Genomic DNA, 20,239 nt, shown 5'->3' with positions numbered 1-20,239 from the left:
CCGCGGAGCTGCCAGGAGCAGGTTTTTCACAAAAATCAGGTTTCCATCTGGTTTTTCTCACAGCTCTGGTGCCTTTCCGGAATTTCTCACTTGGTGCTGTGGGGGGGCTGGGTGACCCCACAGGAACACCCTCAGGCCCTGCAACAAAACCGGCTTTTGTTGTTTCCTCAGGGCAGGGCGAGGAGAGGACTCGAAAACTCAATTTTTATCCTTTTTTACCGTTTTTGCTCGCGGGTGACATCAGCGGCGTTTTCACCCGAGTGAACCATTTCTACTTTTGCTAAAGTAAACTTCCACGCTGTGCAAACCCCAGCCTGGCTGCGGAGCAGTGATTCCCGCGGGGGGGGTCGGGGTCGCTTTTGGGGTGAGAACGGCCGGGTTTGGGTCGGGCGGGGCGCGGCCCCTTTAAGACGCACCGCTATGACGTCACGACGCTGCCCTAAGGGAGCGGAAGCCGCTTCACAACCGGGCGGAAGTCGGGGGTGTGTGTTGCGTACCCGGATGTCCAGGCGGGTTCTGATTGGGTGGCGAGAGCGAGGCCGCGGCCGGTGGGGAAGAACCCGGAAGTGCTGAGGGGAGCGGCGGCGGCCCGCGCCAGGTCAGGGCCGGGCCGGGCCGGGCGGGCCCTGCGGGATGGCGGGGCCCGGCCGCTGATGGGGGATCCCGCTGGGCGCCGGGGGCGGCTCGAGGCGTCCCGAGCTGCCCCGGCGGCAGGGCTCCGGGTGGGGGCTCCGCTATGGCGGCAGCGCGGCCTGGAATCTTCCCCCCTTGGACAGGGGGACCCGCCCGGAGGGCTCCGGCCGCGGGGTGTTCGCTTCAGGAAGGGGGATCCCATCGCGGCGGGGCGGTGGGAGCCTTCGCTTTAGTTCCTGTCCTAAATCCTAAATTAATTCCTAGCCTAAATTAATTAGTAGCCTAAATTAATTTGTAACCTAAATTAATTCCTAACCGCCATGTCTGATGGGAAGGGGATCTGCTCGGGGCTGGGCGTGTTTCCCCCCGGGACGGGGGGCTCGTTTCGGGCTCCTTTGCCCCGCTGTGGGGACAGGATCTGGGAGGAGCCTGGTGGGTCGGGAGGGGTCTGGGGAGATCCTGGAGCCCCGTGGGGCCGGGGTTTCCAGGTTCAGTGATTTCCCCGATTCCCTGGTTCCCAAATTCAGTGATTTTCCCGATTCCATGATGCCCTGATTTCCCAGATTCCCCCATCCAGTGATTCCCCGACCCAGTGATTTTCCTGCTTGCCTGATGCCCTGATTTCTGTGATCCAGTGATTGCCTGATTCCCTGATCTCTGCGATTCCCTGGTTTCTGTGATGCTCTCATTTATGTTATTCCTGATCCCTTCATCTCTGTGATTCCCTCATTTCTGTGACTCACGATCCCCTGATCTCTGTGATTCCTATTTCCGTAATTCCCTCATTTCTCTTATTCCTGATCCCCTGATCTCTGTGATTCCTATTTCCGTAATTCCCTCATTCCTGTGATTCTTGACTCCCTGATCTCTGTGATTCCCTGATCTGTTACCCCCTGATTTCCTGATCTCTGCGATCCCCTCATTTCCATTATCCCCTGATTTCCATGACCCCCTATTCCCCATTCCCCATTCCCATTCCCCATCCCCATCCCCTGACTCCCGTGCTGTCTCCCCGCAGGCGTGCAGCATGGCGGGCGCGGCGGGCAGTGCCATTCCCATTCCCCATTCCCATCCCCATCCCCTGACTCCCCGTCTCCCCACAGCGGTGCAGCATGGCGGGCGCAGTGGGCAGTGCCATTCCCCATCCCCATCCCCTGACTCCCGTGCTGTCTCCCCGCAGCGGTGCGGCATGGCAGGCGCGGCGGGCAGTGCCAGCCTGGCCCCCGAGGAGCGGGTGCGGCGGCTGGTGCGGGCGGGCAGCAGCGTGCAGGTCAGCGAGGACGTGCCCCCGCGCCGCTACTTCCGCTCGGGCGTCGAGCTGCTGCGCATGGCCACGGTCTACTGCCAGGAGGGCAACCTGGAGCACGCCTTCATCCTCTACCACAAGTACATCACGTAAGGGACACGGGCTGGGCACGCGTGGGCACGGCTTTGGGGGGTTTGGGGGGTTTGGGGTGCTAGGAGGGGAGCCTTCATCCTCTACCACAAGTACATCACGTAAGGGACACGGGCTGGGCACGCGTGGGCACGGCTTTGGGGTGTCAGGAGGGGAGCCTTCATCCTGTACCACAAGTACATCACGTAAGGGACACGGGCTGGTCACGCGTGGGCACGGCTTTGGGGGGTTTGGGGTGCCAGGAGGGCAGCCTGGAGCACGCCTTCATCCTCTACCACAAGTACATCACGTAAGGAACGCTGCCAGGGGGTGCAAAACATGGGTTTGGGGGGTTTGGGGTGCCAGGAGGGCAGCCTGGAGCACGCCTTCATCCTCTACCACAAGTACATCACGTAAGGGACACGGGCTGAGTGTGGGTTTGGGGGATTTGGGGTGTTTGGGGTGCCAGGAGGGCAGCCTTCATCCTCTACCACAAGTACATCACGTAAGGGACACGGGCTGGGCACGGCTTTGGGGGGTTTGGGGGGTTTGGGGTGCCAGGAGGGGAGCCTGGAGCACGCCTTCATCCTCTACCACAAGTACATCACGTAAGGAGGGCAGCCAGGGGAGCTGGGCACAGGTTTGGGGGCTTTGGGGAGGGGGAGAGCCCCACAGGTCTGGGTTCAGGCCAGGGATGTGCTGCTCAGGGCTTTGGGGTGCCAAACTGGGATGGGGTTTGGGGTGCTCTGCTCCCTGAGGGGTTTGGGGTGGCTGTGAGGGTTTGGGGAGGTGGGAGAGCCCCACAGGTCTGAGTTCTGGCCAGGGATCTGCTCCTCAGGGCTTTGGGGTGCTCTGCTGCTCCTCAGGGCTTTGGGGTGCTGTGCCCTCAGGGCTTTGGGGTGCTCTGCCCTGAGGGCTTTGGGGTGCTCTGCTGCTCCTCAGGGCTTTGGGGTGCTCTGCCCTGAGGGCTTTGGGGTGCTCTGCTGCTCCTCAGGGCTTTGGGGTGCTCTGCCCTGAGGGCTTTGGGGTGCTCTGCTGCTCCTCAGGGCTTTGGGGTGCTGTGCCCTCAGGGCTTTGGGGTGCTCTGCCCTGAGGGCTTTGGGGTGTGCCAAACTGGGATGGGGCTTGGGGTGCTCTGCTCCCTGAGGGGTTTGGGGTGGCTGTGAGGGCTTGGGGAGGTGGGAGAGCCCCACAGGTCTGAGTTCTGGCCAGGGATCTGCTCCTCAGGGCTTTGGGGTGCTCTGCTGCTCCTCAGGGCTTTGGGGTGCTCTGCCCTGAGGGCTTTGGGGTGCTCTGCTGCTGAGGTGTAAAAATAACTAACATTAAAAGGTGTAAAGGAAATAAATCCTCAGATGGCCCCAAAGGAGAGCTCCCTGCTGCGGAGGAGCTCCCTGCCCCCTCAAAGAGATCTCTGGGGGTTTAGGAGGATAAAAGCCCCGATCCCAAGGGGGCCGTGCCCTGTTCCTGCAGGTTCTCGCCCAGCCTGCCCCTGCTGCTTTGCTCAGTGCCCCAGAGTGCTCTGTGCTGTGCCCAGACAGCCCTGGCATCTCCGTGGGCATTTTCCCTGCCTGCCCCCCGAGCAGGGCTGCTGCCCCTCACACCCAGCACATTTTTCTCTGATTAGCTTTGCTCCCTGCCTCGCCCTTCCTGAGCTTTTATGGGCATGGTGGCGAGGCCAGGAGGCTGCTGGGGAGTGTAAAACCTTCGGGAAAGGTTCCCAACAAAGCTTTGGCAGGAGTTCCAGGCCCCTCTCCCAGCTGGGGCTGCAGGAGAAACGTTGGAAGTAAACAAATGAGCTGCTGCTCGGGTCACTGCAGCAGCCAGAGGTGCTGGCTCGTGGCCCCAGCTGCTTTCAAGTGATTCTGCTGGCAGTTCCAGCCTGCCTGGAAGCCTTTTCCACCAGGGAAATCATCTCCCCCAGGGAAAAGCCGGCCCTGCTGGGGTTTCTGCAGTGCTGGCCCTGGGAAAGGGGGAGTTGGGCGTGTTCAGCCTGGGGAGAAAAGGCTCTGGGGGGACCTGGGGGTCCCCTCTGCTGCCCAGAGAGGGGTTCTGAAAAGGGAGGAGAGGGATTTTCACAGAGGCAGGGAGTGTCAGGCCACAGGGGATGCTTTTAAACCAACAGAGGGCAGGGCTGGATGGGATTTGGGGAAGGAATTCCTCCCTGTGAGGGTGGCAGGGAATTCCCAGAGCAGCTGGGGTCCCCAAGGTCAGGTTGGACCAGCCTGGGACAGCGTCCCTGCCATGGCAGGATGGCCTTTGAGGTCCCTCCCCATCCCATGCCAGCCATTCCAGGATTCTGCAACTCTCTCCAGGATTTTTAACCTGTGTCTTGTCACCTTGCAAGTCCTTCCTTGCCCGTGGTCCTGAGCAGCTTCTCCTGCCCTGACCCAAAAGGGTGTTTGAATCACCAGCAGGGGCACTGGGCTGGTGTGGTAAAGCCCAATGAGAAGGGAAAAAGGAAAAAACCACAACTTTGAGCCAAGAAAGAAAGAAAAAAAAGGAATAAGACACAACTTTGGGCCAAGTAAGAAGGACAAAAGGAATAAGGGACAATTTTGAGCCAAATAAAAAAGAAAAAAAAAGGAATAAGGCACCACTGTGAGCCAAGTAAGAAGGAAAAAAAAACCAAGACACAGCTTTGAGCCAAGTAGGAAGGACAAAAGGAATAAGGGACAATTTTGAGCCAAACAAGAAAGGAAAAAGGAGCAAGACACAACTTCTCTGTGGTGCTGGGGCTGCTCAGTTTGCTTGGATCAGCTCCAGGGACTCGTGGGGGTGTCACAAGAGCCTCTAGAGCCACCGCCTTGGCCTGGGCACCAGAGCTGGGCTTAAAAATAGTCCTGGCTCTGGCTGCTGCACAGCTGCTGCTCTGCTGGGCTCCAGGGCTCTGCAGCAGCCCCGAGCTGCTGGCTGGGGGAGGTTTTGGTGTTGCCAGGCCCCAGCAGGGCTGTCAGGAGCTCTTCCAGCCCTTCCTCTGCCTGGGCTTTTCCTCAGCCTGCCTGAGCCCTCCTCTCCTGCTCCTGCCCACGTCTTTCCTGCTTGCTGGCTCGTGCAAAGCCAGCTGTCTGTGCTGGCTTTCCATCCAGCCCAGGGCAGCATCTGCTCCTAATCCTGCCTAATTAATCCCTTCCATTTGGATCCCAAGCTGCTGGCAGGGCTCGGGGCCTTGTTGTGTCTTCCCCTCTTTTTCCCCTCTTTTTCCCCTCTTTTTCCCCTCTTTTTCCCCTCTTTTCCCCCTTTTTTTCCCCCTTTTTTTCCCCCTTTTTTCCCCCCTTTTTTCCCCATTCTTTTTCCCCTTTTTTCCCCCTTTTTTCCCCTTTTTTTCCCATTTTTTATCCCTTTTGTTACTCCCTGGGACAGGGGAGGCTGGGTGGGAGGATGCTGAGCTCCTCTCAATCTCCCTCCCCAGGCCCAGCCCAGAATTCTCCCTCCTGCCTGGGCTACCTGGGGAGCTCAGCTGCAGAGCCCAGAGGCTCCTGCAGCAGCACCTGGGGCTCTTGGGAACTTGCTTTTTCCACACTTGCTTTGCTTTTTGCCTTGAGCTTTTTTGCTGACCTGCAGGCTGTCCCTGGCCGAGGTCTGAGCTGCACAAAATCCCCGTTCCTCCATGCAGGAGGGAGCTCAGAGGGCTGTGGGATGGTGCAGGAGTGAGGAGAGTGCCCCTGATGAGAGTGGCAAAGCTAGCCTTTGTCCCCCAAAAAAAGGAAAGAAGCCCAGAAGTTTCTCCCAACGATCAGGTGAAAAGCCGCCTTACAGGACCCCAGAGGCTTCCCTAAAACCTTGGGGTCACCTCATTGTACAGGAGCCAGAAAGTCCTGCCTGGGCCATCAGGTAGAAAAGGAGAGAACAAAAGAACTGAACTGCTTTTGTGAAGGTGTTTGTACCAGGAGCAGACCTCTGTACCTGGCTCGGATTTTCTGTTTGTTATTTTGCCTTTTATTAAACCTTTTTGTTCCTGACACTGCAGCAGAAGCCATCCTGCTCATGCTTTGCCTCCAGAGGTAATAGCCAAGCTCTCCTTGGTGTGTTAGGTTCTCTTTTGAAAGCTCATAGAACCCTGGCCCGACAAAACAGAACCGAACAGGATGGAGCCAGGCAGGGGCAGCACAGGGTGCCCAGGGCAGCACAGGGTGCCCAGGGCAGAGGGAGTGCCCTGGAGTGCAGCTCGTGTCCCCTTTTGCAGGCTCTTCATCGAGAAGCTGCCGCAGCACCGCGACTACAAGAGCGCCGTCATCCCTGAGAAGAGGGAGACGGTCAGGGTGAGTGGGGCCGTGCTCAGGGTCACCAGCCTGGGCCTTCCCAACTCTGCCATGAGTGATCCTCACAAACGCTGAGGGCCAGGCACTGCTGAGCCCTCGGGAGTTCAGTTCTGGGCTCCTCACTCCAGGGAATCCATGCAGGGGCTGGAGCCGGGGATGGGAACGGAGCTGGGGAAGGGGCTGAGCCCCAGGAGGGGCTGAGGGAGCTGGGGAAGGGGCTGAGGGAGCTGGGAAGGGGCTGAGCCCCAGGAGGGGCTGAGGGAGCTGGGGAAGGGGCTGAGGGAGCTGGGAAGGGGCTGAGCCCCAGGAGGGGCTGAGGGAGCTGGGAAGGGGCTCAGAAGGAGAAAAGGGGGATCAGGGGGGCCCTTCTGGCTCTGCACTGCTCCTGGTCAGGCTCTGCTCCCAGGGAACAGGGGCAGGATAAGGGGAAACGGCCTCGCCTCACACCAGAGGCCGTTTCCCCTTATCCACCACTTAAGCTGGATACTGGGGAAATTTCTTGCCCAAAAGCATTGTCCTGTCCTGGCACTGGCTTCCACCACCCCTGGAAGTGTTCCAAAATACCTGGGGACACGGATTAGTGGTGGAGAGCTGTGGGAAAGGTTGAACTCAGTGATCTTGGAGGTGTTTTCCAGCCTAAACAGCTCCAGGATTCTCTGGGTTACCTTTGGGGGGCTCTCACCCCGTTGCACTGGGCTGGCTGTGGTGTCCACTTGGGGTGTCCTTTCTCCCCTGTTCAACTCCCTGCTTTTCAAAGTCCACGAGTGCTGGCTGGTGATTTTTTTTCTCCAAGGGAATCCTTGGAGATTCCTCCCAGCCCCAGAAGCTGCAGCTCCTGCTCAGCTCTGCCCAGAAGAGAGCACAGCACTGCCCCAGCTCTTGCTCAGTGATTCTGGCGGTGCCTTTTGGCTTTGTTTTCCTTGCCTCGGGGCTGGCCCAGGCTGATGCTGATTTTTTTTTCTCCAAGGGAATCCTTGGAGATTCCTCCCAGCCCCAGCAGCTCCTGCTCAGCTCTGCCCAGAAGAGAGCACAGCACTGCCCCAGCTCTTGCTCAGTGATTCTGGCGGTGCCTTTTGGCTTTGTTTTCCTTGCCTCGGGGCTGGCCCAGGCTGATGCTGAGTTTCCTCCCCCAGAAACTGAAGGAAGTAGCCTTTCCCCGAGCCGAAGAGCTCAAGGAGGAGCTGCTAAAGAGGTACGCCCAGGACTATGCTAAGTACAAGGAGCAGGAGGTGAGTGACAGCACGCTGCAGGCTGTGCTCCCCTGGAGCCCCTCAGCCTCGAGGCTTTGGGAGCTCCAGGGCTCCCTGGGGGCTGGGGAATGTCCAGGCTGGGTGGCCCCACTGTCACTGCAGGTGGCCCTGCTCCCCGTGCATCCCCAGCCAGCCTCAGCTGGGCTCTGTGCTTGGTTTCTCCTCTCTGTCCCACGAAAGGAAAGCACCACGCCATGGGAAATTAGAAGCAGAAATTAAATTTTAAAAAGGGGAGGGGTTGAAATTCCAGCACAAGCCCAGGATCTGTGTGGGCAGAGCAGTCACCTCTGCAGTCGGTTTGGCTCTGGACTTCAGAGGATGGAGGGAAATCAACCTGGGATTGGAATTCCCTGGAAGAGGGAGGGTAGAGCAGTGCTTTTCCTGCCCTTGGTGCAGCTGGCTGTGGATCTGTGCCCTGCAAGCTGAAAATGCTGTGTGCTGCTGACCTTTGGGAATAACCTGGGAGTGGCTGGGGGTCTGCCTGGGGCTGGTGTCCCCCTCTCTGCTGCTGTCCCTGGGCGTGTTCCTCCTCGCAGCAGGAGGGGCAAGAAGAGTAACCTGCACATCCTGTGGCCTTGCAGCAGCAGCTGGAGGAGGAGAGGACTCGGGTGGCCCTGATGAAGCAGCAGCAGGCAGAGCAGGAGCAGTTCCACGCCTTCGAGGAGATGATCAGGCAGCAGGAGCTGGAGAAGGAGCGCCTCAGGATCGTGCAGGAGTTTGGGAAGCCAGAGCCAGAGTCTGTGGATGGACCCCTCATCCCTGGCATAGAAAAGCCCCCAACAGATTTAACCCCAAAGGTTCCAGTCTCTCCAGTTCACCCAGCAAGTCCATCAGCGGGGACTGTGCCCTCCAAACCTCCTGTTGTGGACAGATCTTTGAAGCCCAGTGCTCTGGGGAGCACAGAGAACAGTTAGTACCTCTTGGAGCAGCTCTTCTCCCTGCTGGGGCCGAGCCACGCACAGCCAGCTTCTCTGGGAGGCTTTTGGAGTTTCCTGATCGTGGGGGTTTGCTCTCCTGGGTCACTGGGTGTTGTCCTCCTGCTCTTCCAGCCCAGCCTCTCTGCTCTTCCAGGGTCTGCAGCCTGTTTGCTTTTCCTTGTTCCAAATACTTGCTGGAGGTTGGGGTTTGGCTCCTGGCTGGGCTGGCTGAATCCTCCTCCTGACCAAATCCCACCAACCGTGGTTCCAAAATACTGATTCAGACACATCCAGGGGCTGAGTGCCCAGTGACACGTCCTGCTTTAAATAACACTTCCTGAGGGTGTGTGGTTTCATTTTTAGTCACAAAACACTCCTTTTGCCCCCTGCCAGAGCATCCTTCCCTTTTCCACCTCCCTTTCCCTGTTCTGAGAGAGGTGCTGCAAGTGTCGCAGTGACACAGTTCCCTGAGGCAGAGGTGACTTGATCTTCCCAGCTGCATTTTCTCCCTTCCCATCCTGCCCTGAGGGACCCTTCCTGCCCCTGCTGACTGTGCTGCCTGCTGCCCACAGGTGCAGGCGTGGACGTGCTGCGGCAGGTCATTGTCCCCAGGGAGCTGTGCCACAAGTTCCTGCAGCTGGCTGACGCCAACACGGCGCGGGGCGTCGAGACCTGCGGCATCCTCTGCGGCAGGCTGGTAAGGAAACAGCCCCCTGGGCACCCCAAAAATGCCAGAAGGGCTGCCTGGCACGCTGCCACGCCTTTGGAAGGGGCTTGGTTTGTGGCCTGGATTCTTCAGCGTGCTGTCAGGCTTCCATGTGGGTGCAGGGATGGCGTGCCTCTGTCCCTTTCCTCGTTTTTGGGTTTCCCCGCCCTGAGGCCCCACTCAGCTTCTTCTCTCCCACTGGTGGCACTCCTTGTGCTTTGGGTGTCCCAGCTGGTGGCCCTCAGGCTGACAGAAACTGTTCCCCCCCCAGCCTTTGCGTGCCCAGGTTTTGCTGGCAGCTCCAGCCCATCTGCCCTGAGCCACTCCCAGAAGTTTGCTTTGAAATGGAGTTTGTTTGACGTAGCAGCTTCCTGCAGTCCAGCTGCTTCCAGACTCTGGGGATGCTTTAGGGATGAGGCATCCTCCCCTTGGAGTGGGGAGCTGGGTCTGGGGGTGTCCAGGGCTTCTCTGAGCTCCTGCAGGTGCTCTGCACAGCACGGAGAATGGAACAGGAAAAAAATCCTGGAACTCCTTTGGAAAAATCCTGGAACTCCTTGGAGCTGCACCTGCAGATGAGTGGTGGATGTAGGAATGTGCCCTCTGTTGATGGAGCAACCAAATTATCCTTTGTCTCCTTAAAAAAAGCAAAAAGCCCAGAAGTTTTTCTCCTCAATTTGGTAAAAAGACACCTCATAAAACCTTTGAGACTTCACTTTAAACTTGGGGCTGCCCAACTGGACAGAGGCCAAGAGGTCTGGCCTAGGAAATTCACTAGAAACGGAAGAGAACAAAGGAAATAATCCCTGTTCTGGGGTGTTTTAGCAGGAGCAAGAACCACTTGCCCTTAGCTCAGTTTTTCTCTGAGAACTTGTTTTAATAGAAGGCAAAATAACATTTTTCTGTTTCCAACACCACCTCAGAAGCCATCCTGCTCATTTTCCGCCATTCAAAGCAGCTGAGCTATCTCAGGTGCAATAAATCCTCTCAGAGCTCAGAGAGGGAACCATCCTCCAGGGGCTTGTCCCCAGGCCCAGGAAGGTCCCTGGCCTGGGGCTCACAGCTGCCGTGGTGGCCCTGCCTTGCAGATGAGGAACGAGTTCACCATCACCCACGTCATCGTCCCCAAGCAGCTGGGGGGCCCCGACTCCTGCACCACCGAGAGCGAGGAGGAGCTCTTTGTCATCCAGGACCAGCATGGCCTCGTCACCCTGGGCTGGATCCACGTGAGTCTCCCTGCCCTGGCACTCCCTGGCACTCCCTGCCCCAGGGGAAGGGCTGCTGGGGCAGGAGATGGCAGGGAATGGGCAGCAGCCTCTGGTTCTCCCTCTGGTACAGCCTCCTTCACTGCCCTGGGGGGGAAATCCAGGCCTGGGGAATGTTTGGGGTCCTTTCCAGAGCATCAAGCCCTTTGAGAAGGAAAGAGGAAAGGTTTAGATGAGATTCTGGGAAGAAACTTCTGTGTGAGGAAGGACAAAAGGTGTAGATGAGATACTGGGAAGAAACTCTTCCCTGAGAAGGAGGAAAGGTTTAGATGAGATACTGGGAAGAAACTTTTCCATGAGAGGAAGGAGGAGAGGTTTAGATGAGATTCTGGGAAGAAACTCTTCCCTGAGGAGGTGGGGAGCCCTGGCACAGGTTCCCAGAGCAGCTGTGGCTGCCCCTGGATCCCTGGCAGTGCCCAAGGCCAGGTTGGAGCAGCCTGGAGCAGTGAAAAATGTCTCTGCCATGGCAGGGGTGGCACTGGATGGGCTTTAAGGTCCCTCCCAACCCAGCCCATTCTGGGATTCCCTGGAAGTAGCATCTCAGCCATGAAGCTCACGTTCCCTCCAGCTAAGAGCCAGCTCTGGTGGCTCTGTGGGGACACCCCAAGCTGCTCTGCTGGAGGGACACTTGTCCCTGAGCAGCCCTGGGAGCTGTGCCAGTGCAGGCTCCTCCCGCCTGTCCCCGGGGAGCCCTTGGCAGTGGGATCCCTGCCAAGCAAAGCTGAGTAATCTCTGGAAAGCAGCAGCTGCCTGAGGGCTCGGGCAAGGAGCTGCTGCAGCTCCAGAGAGGCTGCTCCACGCAGGGAGGCTGCTGCAGGGCCACCTGTGCAGTGACAGCCCTGCAGAGGCTGGTGCTGCCAGCAAAACCCCGGGCAGGGCTGGCAGCAGGGGCTGGCTGAGCTGCCAGGGGCTGCCCAGCCCTCCAGGGAGCGTGGTGTGCCCCAGGAAGGTGATATCCCCATGGAATGGGGTGTCCCCCATGGAATGGGGTGTCCCCCAGGAAGGTGATGTCCCCATGGAAGGTGGTGTCCCCATGGAAGGTGGTGTCCCCATGGAAGGTGGGGTCCCCATGGAGTGGGGTGTCCTGCAGTGCTCTGGCACCTCGGGCTGTGCTGAGCCCCAGGAGCTGCACTCCTGCCCTGGAGGAAGGTGTGAAGTGGCCTGCAGGGACATGGTTGTGGCTTCAAGGTGTGATTTTTTTTTTTTCCATAGGATGTGGCAGGAATGTGGAGCTCCTCTTGTAGGTAACTCCCCATGGAAAAGAGGAGCACACGTTTTAGGACAATCCAAAAAAAGAAAGAGAGAATAAAAACCAAGAGAGCTGGAAGGGACTTAGGACAAGAGCAGGGAGTGTGGTAGGACAAGGGGAATGGCTTCCAGTGCCAGAGGCAGGGTTAGGAAGGAATGGGGAAGGAATTCTCCATGTGAGGGTGGGGAAGGGCTGGGATGGAATTCCCAGAGCAGCTGTGGCTGCCCCTGGATCCCTGGCAGTGCCCAAGGCCAGGCTGGGGCAGTGAAAGGTGTCCCTGCCATGGCAGGGGTGGCACTGGCTGGGCTTTGATGTCCCTCCCAACCCAAAGCATTCCACAATTCCATGAATTCCAGCCCAGCCGTGCCCCCTGTGCCCTGCAGGGCGCTGTGCCTGCTCTGCCACGAGGCTCCCTGGGCACACAGGGTGGCCTGGCAGGGTTTGCCAGCCTCTGAGTGCTGCCCTGTCCCTGGCCAGACCCACCCCACCCAGACAGCCTTCCTGTCCAGCGTGGACCTGCACACCCACTGCTCCTACCAGATGATGCTGCCCGAGTCCATCGCCATCGTGTGCTCCCCCAAGTACCAGGAGTGAGTGGGGGGGAGTGAGTGAGGGGCTCCAGGAGGGAGTGAGGGGCTCCGGGAGTGAGTGGGGGGCTCCAGGAGGGAGTGGGGGGCTCCAGGAAGGAGTGAGGGGTGCCAGGAGTGACTCTGGATCCCAGGAGTGTGGGCTGGGGAGGTTGTTCCTCTGCCTGGGCTGTCAGGCACAGCCTTCCTCCCTCAGATCCTGATGGGATTGAATGAGATTGGATGGGATGGGATCCATGGGGTCCATGGGATGGGATGGGATCAATGGGATGGGATCCAGGGGATGGGATCCAGGGGATGGGATGCAGAGGCTGGAGCTCCCTGTTCTTGCTCCAGGACAGGGTTCTTCAGGCTGACGGAGCATGGCCTGGAGGAGATCTCATCCTGCAGGCAGAAGGGGTTCCACCCCCACCCCAAAGACCCCCCTCTGTTCACAGTGAGTTCCCTGGGGCTCTGGGGAGAGTGCCTGCTGGGATGGGCTGGGCTGGGCTGGGATGGGAGGCTCAGCCTGGCCAGGGCTGCTCTCCCATTCCCAGAGAGGAGGTGCAGGAGCTTCCTGAGGTGCTGCAGGTGCTGCAGGTGTGCTGCAGAGCTGCTGGCTGCAGGAGCAGAGCGAGGCACAGCCCAGGGCTGTTTGGGGGGATCTGTGTGGGGCCTGCCATGATCCCAACCAGCAGCTGGGCTGGTGCAAGAGCTGGCTCCAGGGGCTGTTCTGGGGAAGCACAGGCTGTGCCAGGAGGTGGAGGAGATCAGCTGAGCTGTGGGAGCACCTGAGTGACCCCTGTCCCCTCTGTCCTCCCTTGCAGACCTGCAGCCACGTGTCAGTGGTGGAGAGGGACGTGGTGCTGCTGGACCTGCGATAAATAATCCTCCTGCCTTGCCCCTCTCGGGAGCACCCACCTTCCTCTAGGCCTAGGGAGTCTTTTCCCCTCCTGCAGCAGATGATTTCCACCACGCAGTGATCCTCCTCCCTCCACAGGTGCAGTCAGGTCCCTGCCCTCAGTGGGGGCCCTGCAACCTCCGTGCCTGGCTCCAGGGTGGGCAGGAGCCAGCTGGGGGCTCAGAGACAGAAGCCAACACTAAAGCAGATGTTTAACTCTAACCCACGGCCTCCTGGGGAGGTTCTTTGTGACTTGCTGCAGCCCTGAGGTGTGGAAACCTCTTCAAGTGCTTGTGGGACTTGCCCACGTTAACCCATGCCCTGTTGTGTCCCTCATTCTGGGCTCTTGGTCTCAGCAGAGCTTCCAGGAGCAGATAAACCTTTCCTGTGCTTTCAACCCAAACCTTGCTGAGCCTTCTGAGCCCCACACCAGCTCAGGGCTGCTTCCTTCTGCTCGTGTGTCTGCCTGGGGAGGGCCCAAGCTCCTTTGGGATCCCTCTGTCAGCATTTCAGGGCTGGAAACCCACCCCAGCAGTGTTTATAGGGCTGTCTGGGCACTCATCCCTTTTCCTGGCCTGGTGTTACCATGGAGGAGCTCGGTCTGGCTGCCACCAGCACTCCAGGATGGGATTCCAGCAGCTTTGGCCACTTCCATCCCACTCCAGGATGGGATTCCAGCAGCTCTGACCACCCCAATCCCACTCCAGGATGGGATTCCAGCAGCTCTGACCACCCCAATCCCACTCCATGATGAGATTTCCAGCAGCTTTGACCACTTCCATCCCACTCCAAGAGAATTTCCAGCAGCTTTGACCACTCCCACCCCATTCCAAGATGGAATTCCAGCAGCTCTGACCACCCCAATCCCATTCCAAGATGGGATTCCAGCAGCTTTGGCCACTTCCCAGCTGCCCTGGCGTCCTGTGCCCACCCAGAGCGGCAGCAAGCCCGGCCCAGGAAGCCTGGCCTTGCCCAAGCCGAGCTCAGCCCTCGAGCAGGACCCTCCTGGAGCTGCTGCCAGCGGGTGCCAAGCCCAGGCTTTCCCTTCCCGCCCTCGGTGGGAGGGAAGCAGCGGCATTCCAAGGTGGCAGCCAGCTGTGCCAGCTGTGCCAGGCGTGCCTGGGCTGGTGGGGAAGGGGAGGGAAGGGAGGGGAGGGGGCTGGAGCGGCCCTCGCAGCCGGCGTGCAGACATCCCCAGTGCGCTGCCTGGCGCACACGGATGGGATTATCCAGGTTTTTCCCCTTTCCCGGAGCTCGGCGGGGCGGGGCGGCCTCGGGGGTCGCTTCCTTTGGGGGGCCGAGCCTGCTCCAGGGAACGGGCTGGCCCCGGGCTGGGAGGGGAGGGAGAGCCTTTGGGGCATCTCTGGGAACTCGTTTTCAGCCCTAATTAATTAATGAATTCATCCTCCGTGCTCGGGAGGGGTGCAGTGCCCGTGGTGTCCAGCTCCTCACCCTGGGGAGAGCGAGGGGGAAATGGCATCTCGCAGAGCACCACCCTTCTCATCCCTGGGGATTCATGCCAGTGTCAGCTGGTCACGCTTCTGGGCTGTCCCGGTGGCTGGCAGACCTTCCCGGGGAGTTTTCCAGGAGCAGGAATTGCTCAGGTCGGGCTCTGCTCCCTGAGCTCCCGGCTCTGCCATCCCATTTCCACCCCAGCTCCCCGAATCCTCACTTCGTGTCTCAGTGAATGCCGATATCCGACCCTGCTGCCCAGCCTGGCTCTCCAGCTGTGCCAGCTGTGCCCGCCGCACCTTAAACCCACCCAGAGCGGGTTAGGGAGGAGCTGGGCCCGGCGATGAGCCACGCTCAGGAGCGATTTATCCCCTGAGCTCGGGGGCATCCCGCCGGCAGGGAGCGACGGGCGATGCGATGCTCCCCCGAGCGCAGGGAACTCATCCCGATCTCTCTTTTCACGCCTTTCCCGTCCTCGGCAGCATCCCCGGGGTGAACACCACCCCCGGTGTCGGTGCCGGGGCCGGGGCCGGTGCCGGGGCCGGTGCCGGGGCCGGGGCCGGGGATGCCTGGCGTTCGTTCACGCCTTTCCCGTCCTCGGGAACACCACCCCCGGTGCCGGTGCCGGTGTCGGGGCCGGGGCCGGGACCGGTGCCGGTGCCGGGGCCGGGGCCGGGGATGCCTGGCGTTCCTGCGAGCATCCCGGGCCCGCTGGATTGGCTGCGGGGGCCAAACTTTGCCTTTTTAGGCTGCGCCTGGCTCCGGCTCGGGGCTGCTGTGCTCGGGGATGCCCCGGGGCTGAGAGCTGGGGCTGCTCGGGGCTCTCGGGCTTCGGGGGGTCCTGCCTGCACACGGGGGTCTCCGGCTGCTGCCTCCATCACCCCCTCTGCCCTCCCTGCTCTGCGGCTTTGGGGTGTCATTCAGTGTAATTTGTGATTCAGTTTAATTTGTGATTCAGTTTAATTTGTGATTCAGTTTAATTTGTGATTAATTTCAATTTGTGATTAATTTTAAAGGGTTTTTTGCGTGCCGTCTCTGGCAGCCTCTCCCCTCCCTGACCTCCTGTCAGCCGGGCTGCAGGTGAGGTGGCAGCAGGACCCCGGGGCTGGGGGGACACCAGGGGCAGGGCAGGGGACACATCTGAGCTGCTGCACGGGGACAGGGACCTGGCAGAGCCAGCCCTGGGGACACGGGGCTGTGAATGGAGTGCCAGTGCTGGGGACACACCGAGCCCCTGTCCTGCCCCACGGACCCTCTGGAACCATGGTGGGGACACCAGGACCTTTGTGTGCCGTGCCTGTGGTGGCACCCACAGCTCCTGGTCACTGCTCCAGTGCTGGCATGTCCCCGCCCCGGGCACGGCTGGGGAGCAGCTGGGCCCGCCGTGCCTCAGTTTCCCTGGAGCCCTCCCTGGCTCCGGGAGGCTCCTGGTCGGGGCCCGTTGTCCTTAAAAAGGCAGCCGGGAGTTCGGGAGCCTCTGGTTGGCCTCTGCCCGGGGACAGCTCCCACCTGGGGGGGTCTGAGCCGACCCGCCCCAAATCCCCCCGGGAGGGGTCAGAGCCCGGCTCCCCTCAGTGCGGGATCGGGATTTGGACCCACAGCCTGCCTCAGGCCGGGGATTTGGGGCTTTGGGACAGCAAAAGCCCAAAAATGGGGGCGGAGAGAGAAGAGCACGGGGAGAGGCATCCCAGGAGCGCCGGGGGGGCGAGGCCGGGAGGAGCCGGGGTGTCCCCAGAGCCCCCAGGGCACCTCCACCCCGCCGGGCTGGCTTCTCCCGGGACCCGGAGGTGCTTCCACTCCTTCTTCGCAGCCCGTCGCTTATAAGGACTTGTGTCTCGCTTGTTTATCGCAGCGCAGCATAAAAGGAACGCGCTCCCGCCGCCTCCCAAGCATCCCTACCATACATTTCCCTACAATAATTAACCCTGCCGGGTCCTGCCACCGGCCCGAGGTCAATTTAATGAAATAAAACACCTTATATGGCCATATGGCCGACGCACCATCCCTGAGCCTATTTAGGGTCTTTGTTTAGAGCGGATCCGCCTCTGAGGTTCCTGGGGCTCGCTGGTATTTATACCCACGCTGCCCGGGGCTCGCTCCCAGAGGAAAGGAGCTCCCTCGCCTCCGTGGTGAGTACTGCCCTGCGCTGCTTCCCTTCTTCCTCGGAGGGCAGCGAGCAGCAAAAACACCCCGGGGGGTTTTTTGGGGTGCCTCAGCTTTTACGGCGTGCCCCCAGCTGGGTTTTGTGGCACGGAGGGGGTGCCAAGCTGGGCACGACCCCGCAGCCGGGGGCCTCGCTGGGCTGAGGCCAGAGCAGGTGGTGCTCTCGCACAAATCTCCGTGGTTTTGGGGTTTTTTTGGCTTTTTGGGCTCCTGCGAGGTTTTGCCCGTTTCCCTCCGGATCGGGGAGCTCCCCCTCTGGCACCGGGGGCACCCCCTGGGAAGGGCAGCTTTTTTGGGAGCGGATGCGAGGTCAGGGCAGCAAAAAGCTGCCGAGACAGAAGATGAGTGAGCTCACCTGGCACCCCCTGCCCGCTTTGGGGGGCACCGCCCGGGCACGGCAGCACCGCAGCTCCAGGGGAGGTTTCAGCACCGATTTTGGCCAAGAAGAGGCTGCAGGAGGATGGAGCAGCACCCGGCATGGAGCAGCACCCGCGGGCACGAGCATCACCACGCGGGGCCGGCCCACGGAGGATTTTACAGCGCTGCCCACCCGCGGACTCGACACCTCCGAGCCCAAATCCGGCGGCGCTGGCGCGGCACGAGCCCCGTGCCAGCCTCCGTAACGCCCCTCTCCCCCCCGGGCAGCTTTTCCCCCAGGTCCCCCCAGCACCGAGCGCTGCCGCCCCGCCATGTGCGACGAGGAGACCACGGCCCTGGTGTGCGACAACGGCTCCGGCCTCTGCAAGGCCGGCTTCGCCGGCGACGATGCCCCCCGCGCCGTCTTCCCCTCCATCGTGGGCCGGCCCCGGCACCAGGTGGGTACCGGGGGGCCCGGCAGCCCCCAGCCCGAGCTGCTCCCAGGCTAACGAGGCCTCTCCCCCCGTCAGGGCGTCATGGTGGGCATGGGGCAGAAGGACAGCTACGTGGGCGACGAGGCGCAGAGCAAGAGGGGCATCCTCACGCTCAAGTACCCCATCGAGCACGGCATCATCACCAACTGGGATGACATGGAGAAGGTGAGGCCCCGGCGGGGCGGGGAGGGGGGCGAGCCCGGCCTGAGGTTTGGGGTGACGGCCCCCTGCTTCTCTGCCCGCCTCAGATCTGGCACCACTCCTTCTACAACGAGCTGCGTGTGGCCCCCGAGGAGCACCCCACCCTGCTCACCGAGGCTCCCCTCAACCCCAAGGCCAACCGCGAGAAGATGACCCAGGTAGGGCCCTGGGGAGGAGCCCTGGCTGGGGCTGGACCCTCCAACACTGCAAGGTTGAAGGTGGAAGGTGGAAGGTTGAAGGGCTGGCGGGGGGATGTGGGGGTTTTGAGGGTGCAGGATAAGGGCAGAGATCCCAGAGGGAAGTTCCTGTGCCTGCTGGCCCCGGGGGTCTCTTGGCACACGTGGACCTGCAGGATTTGCCCCACCATGTGCTCCCCACTCTGTGCCTCTGTGCACTGTGGTGACCCACGTTTCCATGCCAACCCCTGACCCTCGTGCTCCCCACTCCTTGCACGGCCCCACGTGGCTCTGTGCGCTGCCATCACCCACATTTCCACCTCTTGGCCCACGTTCTCCCACGACCCACATGGTTCCCTGTCCTCCTGTGTCCCATAATTCTAGCATCTACCCATTCCTCCCTGCCCCAAACTCCACCATCCACCATTCCTCCCTGCCCCACAACCACCCCCTGTTCCTCCACGCCATGCCCTGACCCCAGGAAGGCACGGGGCTGGGGTGGGGGCACGCTGGTGACCCCCTGCCCCTCTCCTCTCCCCTCCAGATCATGTTTGAAACCTTCAACGTCCCCGCCATGTACGTCGCCATCCAAGCCGTGCTCTCCCTCTACGCCTCCGGCCGCACCACCGGTGAGCGGGGGACCTGGGTGACCCTGGGTGACCCTGGGTGACCGCGGGTGACAGGGACCGGCCTGGAGCGTCCCCCTCACCTCTCCCTGCCCCAGGCATCGTCCTGGACTCCGGCGACGGCGTCACCCACAACGTGCCCATCTACGAGGGCTACGCGCTGCCCCACGCCATCATGCGCCTGGACCTGGCGGGCCGCGACCTCACCGACTACCTCATGAAGATCCTCACCGAGAGGGGCTACTCCTTCGTCACCACCGGTAGGGCGCGGGGAGGGGGGCGTGGGCACGGGGACGCCGCGCCGGCGCCGCGCTGGCACCGCGCTGAGGCGAGGCTGCCCCGCAGCCGAGCGCGAGATCGTGCGCGACATCAAGGAGAAGCTGTGCTACGTGGCGCTGGACTTCGAGAACGAGATGGCCACGGCCGCCTCCTCCTCCTCGCTGGAGAAGAGCTACGAGCTGCCCGACGGGCAGGTCATCACCATCGGCAACGAGCGCTTCCGGTGTCCCGAGGCGCTTTTCCAGCCTTCCTTCCTGGGTAGGTGTGGGGTGGGGCTGCACAGGGAGGGAGGGGCCTTAAGTGGCATTAATCAGGTTAATGTGGCGTTAATAAACTCTGCCTTCTTCCTTTAGGCATGGAGTCCTGCGGCATCCACGAGACCACCTTCAACTCCATCATGAAGTGCGACGTGGACATCAGGAAGGACCTGTATGCCAACACGGTGCTGTCGGGTGGCACCACCATGTACCCGGGCATCGCCGACCGCATGCAGAAGGAGATCACAGCCCTGGCGCCCAGCACCATGAAGATCAAGGTGGGCAGAGCTCCGTGGGGAGGGCGGGGTGGGCACGGGGGGCTGGAGCAGCTCTGACCCTGCTTTCTCTCCTCTCTCTGAGCAGATCATCGCCCCGCCCGAGCGCAAGTACTCCGTGTGGATCGGCGGCTCCATCCTGGCCTCGCTCTCCACCTTCCAGCAGATGTGGATCAGCAAGCAGGAGTACGACGAGTCCGGCCCCTCCATCGTGCACCGTAAATGCTTCTGAACGGACTGCGGGCCCCGCAGCCGCCCCGCGCCCGGCAGCTGTGCCCAGGCATCCACACACCTCATGCCAGCCTCCTGCAACTGGAATACGCCTTCTTCCAAAAGAACCCTGCCCTTGGGAAGTCTGTACCTGATGTTAGACACGCGGATGGGCACGCTGCCACTTGGTTTGACCCTGTTGTAGCCGAGCTAGGCGGGCCCTGAGCTCGTACCCTGTACGGATCGGCTCCCGGGGCTGCCCCCTCCCGGGGCTCCCCCGCAGGCCCCGCACTGACACGGCCCCGGGCCCGCTCTGTACAGGGTATTTGGAGCCAGGCGTTGCCGTACATCCCGTGTGGAATATTCCAGGTTTCCTGTAGAGGCTGGTAGGAGTCCATCGAGAATTTTTTTTTCACCGTTTCTAGCAAGGTTGGGAAAAAAAAAATACAAAACATATCGCATCCGAGCCTTACACCCCTCCTCATCCTCCTCCTCCTCCCCTGATCCACCACGGGGCTCGAGTTCCTCAACCCCGAGTTGCTGAAACTCTGCATTTACACCTGTAAATTTCTGCATTGTTTTAATTTATGTCAGATAATTTTTTTCTTTAGTTTTTCTTTTTTTTTTTTTT

General features: G+C 60.7%; 4 protein-coding genes across 7 annotated transcripts in view; 3 read left to right on the top strand and 1 right to left on the bottom strand.

The window, feature by feature from the left end:
- The first annotated feature begins 384 nt into the window (after positions 1 to 384).
- On the top strand, positions 385 to 13,340 carry LOC120499147 (STAM binding protein). 4 transcript variants are annotated; one of them, XM_039702654.1, is made up of 10 exons: positions 385 to 598; positions 1,814 to 2,028; positions 6,192 to 6,267; positions 7,401 to 7,496; positions 8,099 to 8,426; positions 9,007 to 9,131; positions 10,226 to 10,363; positions 12,129 to 12,241; positions 12,575 to 12,674; positions 13,045 to 13,340. In XM_039702654.1, the coding sequence occupies exons 2-10, from the start codon at positions 1,823 to 1,825 to the stop codon at positions 13,099 to 13,101; spliced, it is 1,239 nt and encodes a 412-aa protein (XP_039558588.1). In that variant the 5' UTR covers positions 385 to 598; positions 1,814 to 1,822; the 3' UTR covers positions 13,102 to 13,340. The 4 variants fall into 4 exon arrangements, with proteins under 4 accessions (XP_039558588.1, XP_039558587.1, XP_039558586.1 ...); XM_039702653.1 differs by lacking the exon at positions 385 to 598 and adding an exon at positions 622 to 847 and having other exon boundaries at positions 1,814 to 2,019; XM_039702652.1 differs by lacking the exon at positions 385 to 598 and adding an exon at positions 623 to 847 and having other exon boundaries at positions 8,102 to 8,426.
- LOC120499149 lies at positions 10,502 to 11,575 on the bottom strand. Its single transcript, XM_039702656.1, has 2 exons — positions 11,488 to 11,575; positions 10,502 to 11,378 (listed from the first exon to the last, which is right to left on the bottom strand). The coding sequence occupies exons 1-2, from the start codon at positions 11,573 to 11,575 to the stop codon at positions 10,540 to 10,542; spliced, it is 927 nt and encodes a 308-aa protein (XP_039558590.1). The 3' UTR covers positions 10,502 to 10,539.
- Positions 13,341 to 17,211: 3,871 nt separating the features above from the next.
- Positions 17,212 to 20,103, top strand: ACTG2 (actin gamma 2, smooth muscle). The gene is made up of 8 exons (XM_039702655.1): positions 17,212 to 17,548; positions 17,621 to 17,749; positions 17,833 to 17,943; positions 18,506 to 18,590; positions 18,686 to 18,847; positions 18,933 to 19,124; positions 19,220 to 19,401; positions 19,487 to 20,103. The coding sequence occupies exons 1-8, from the start codon at positions 17,423 to 17,425 to the stop codon at positions 19,628 to 19,630; spliced, it is 1,131 nt and encodes a 376-aa protein (XP_039558589.1). The 5' UTR covers positions 17,212 to 17,422; the 3' UTR covers positions 19,631 to 20,103.
- The window catches only part of DGUOK (deoxyguanosine kinase), a 2,790-nt gene continuing 2,328 nt past the window's right edge, over positions 19,778 to 20,239 (top strand). Inside the window, exons 1-2 of the mRNA XM_039702679.1 lie at positions 19,778 to 19,796; positions 19,892 to 19,923. Of these exons, the coding sequence (XP_039558613.1) occupies positions 19,778 to 19,796; positions 19,892 to 19,923 (51 nt within the window). The remainder of the gene's footprint in view (positions 19,797 to 19,891; positions 19,924 to 20,239) is intronic.

The sequence above is a fragment of the Passer montanus genome, unplaced genomic scaffold, assembly GCF_014805655.1.
Source record: "Passer montanus isolate IOZ18808 unplaced genomic scaffold, ASM1480565v1 scaffold158, whole genome shotgun sequence".
In the NCBI taxonomy this organism is placed as follows: Eukaryota; Metazoa; Chordata; class Aves; order Passeriformes; family Passeridae; genus Passer; species Passer montanus.
The sequence above is the reverse complement of the archived record's forward strand: the minus strand, read 5'-3'. Positions and strand labels throughout refer to the sequence as shown.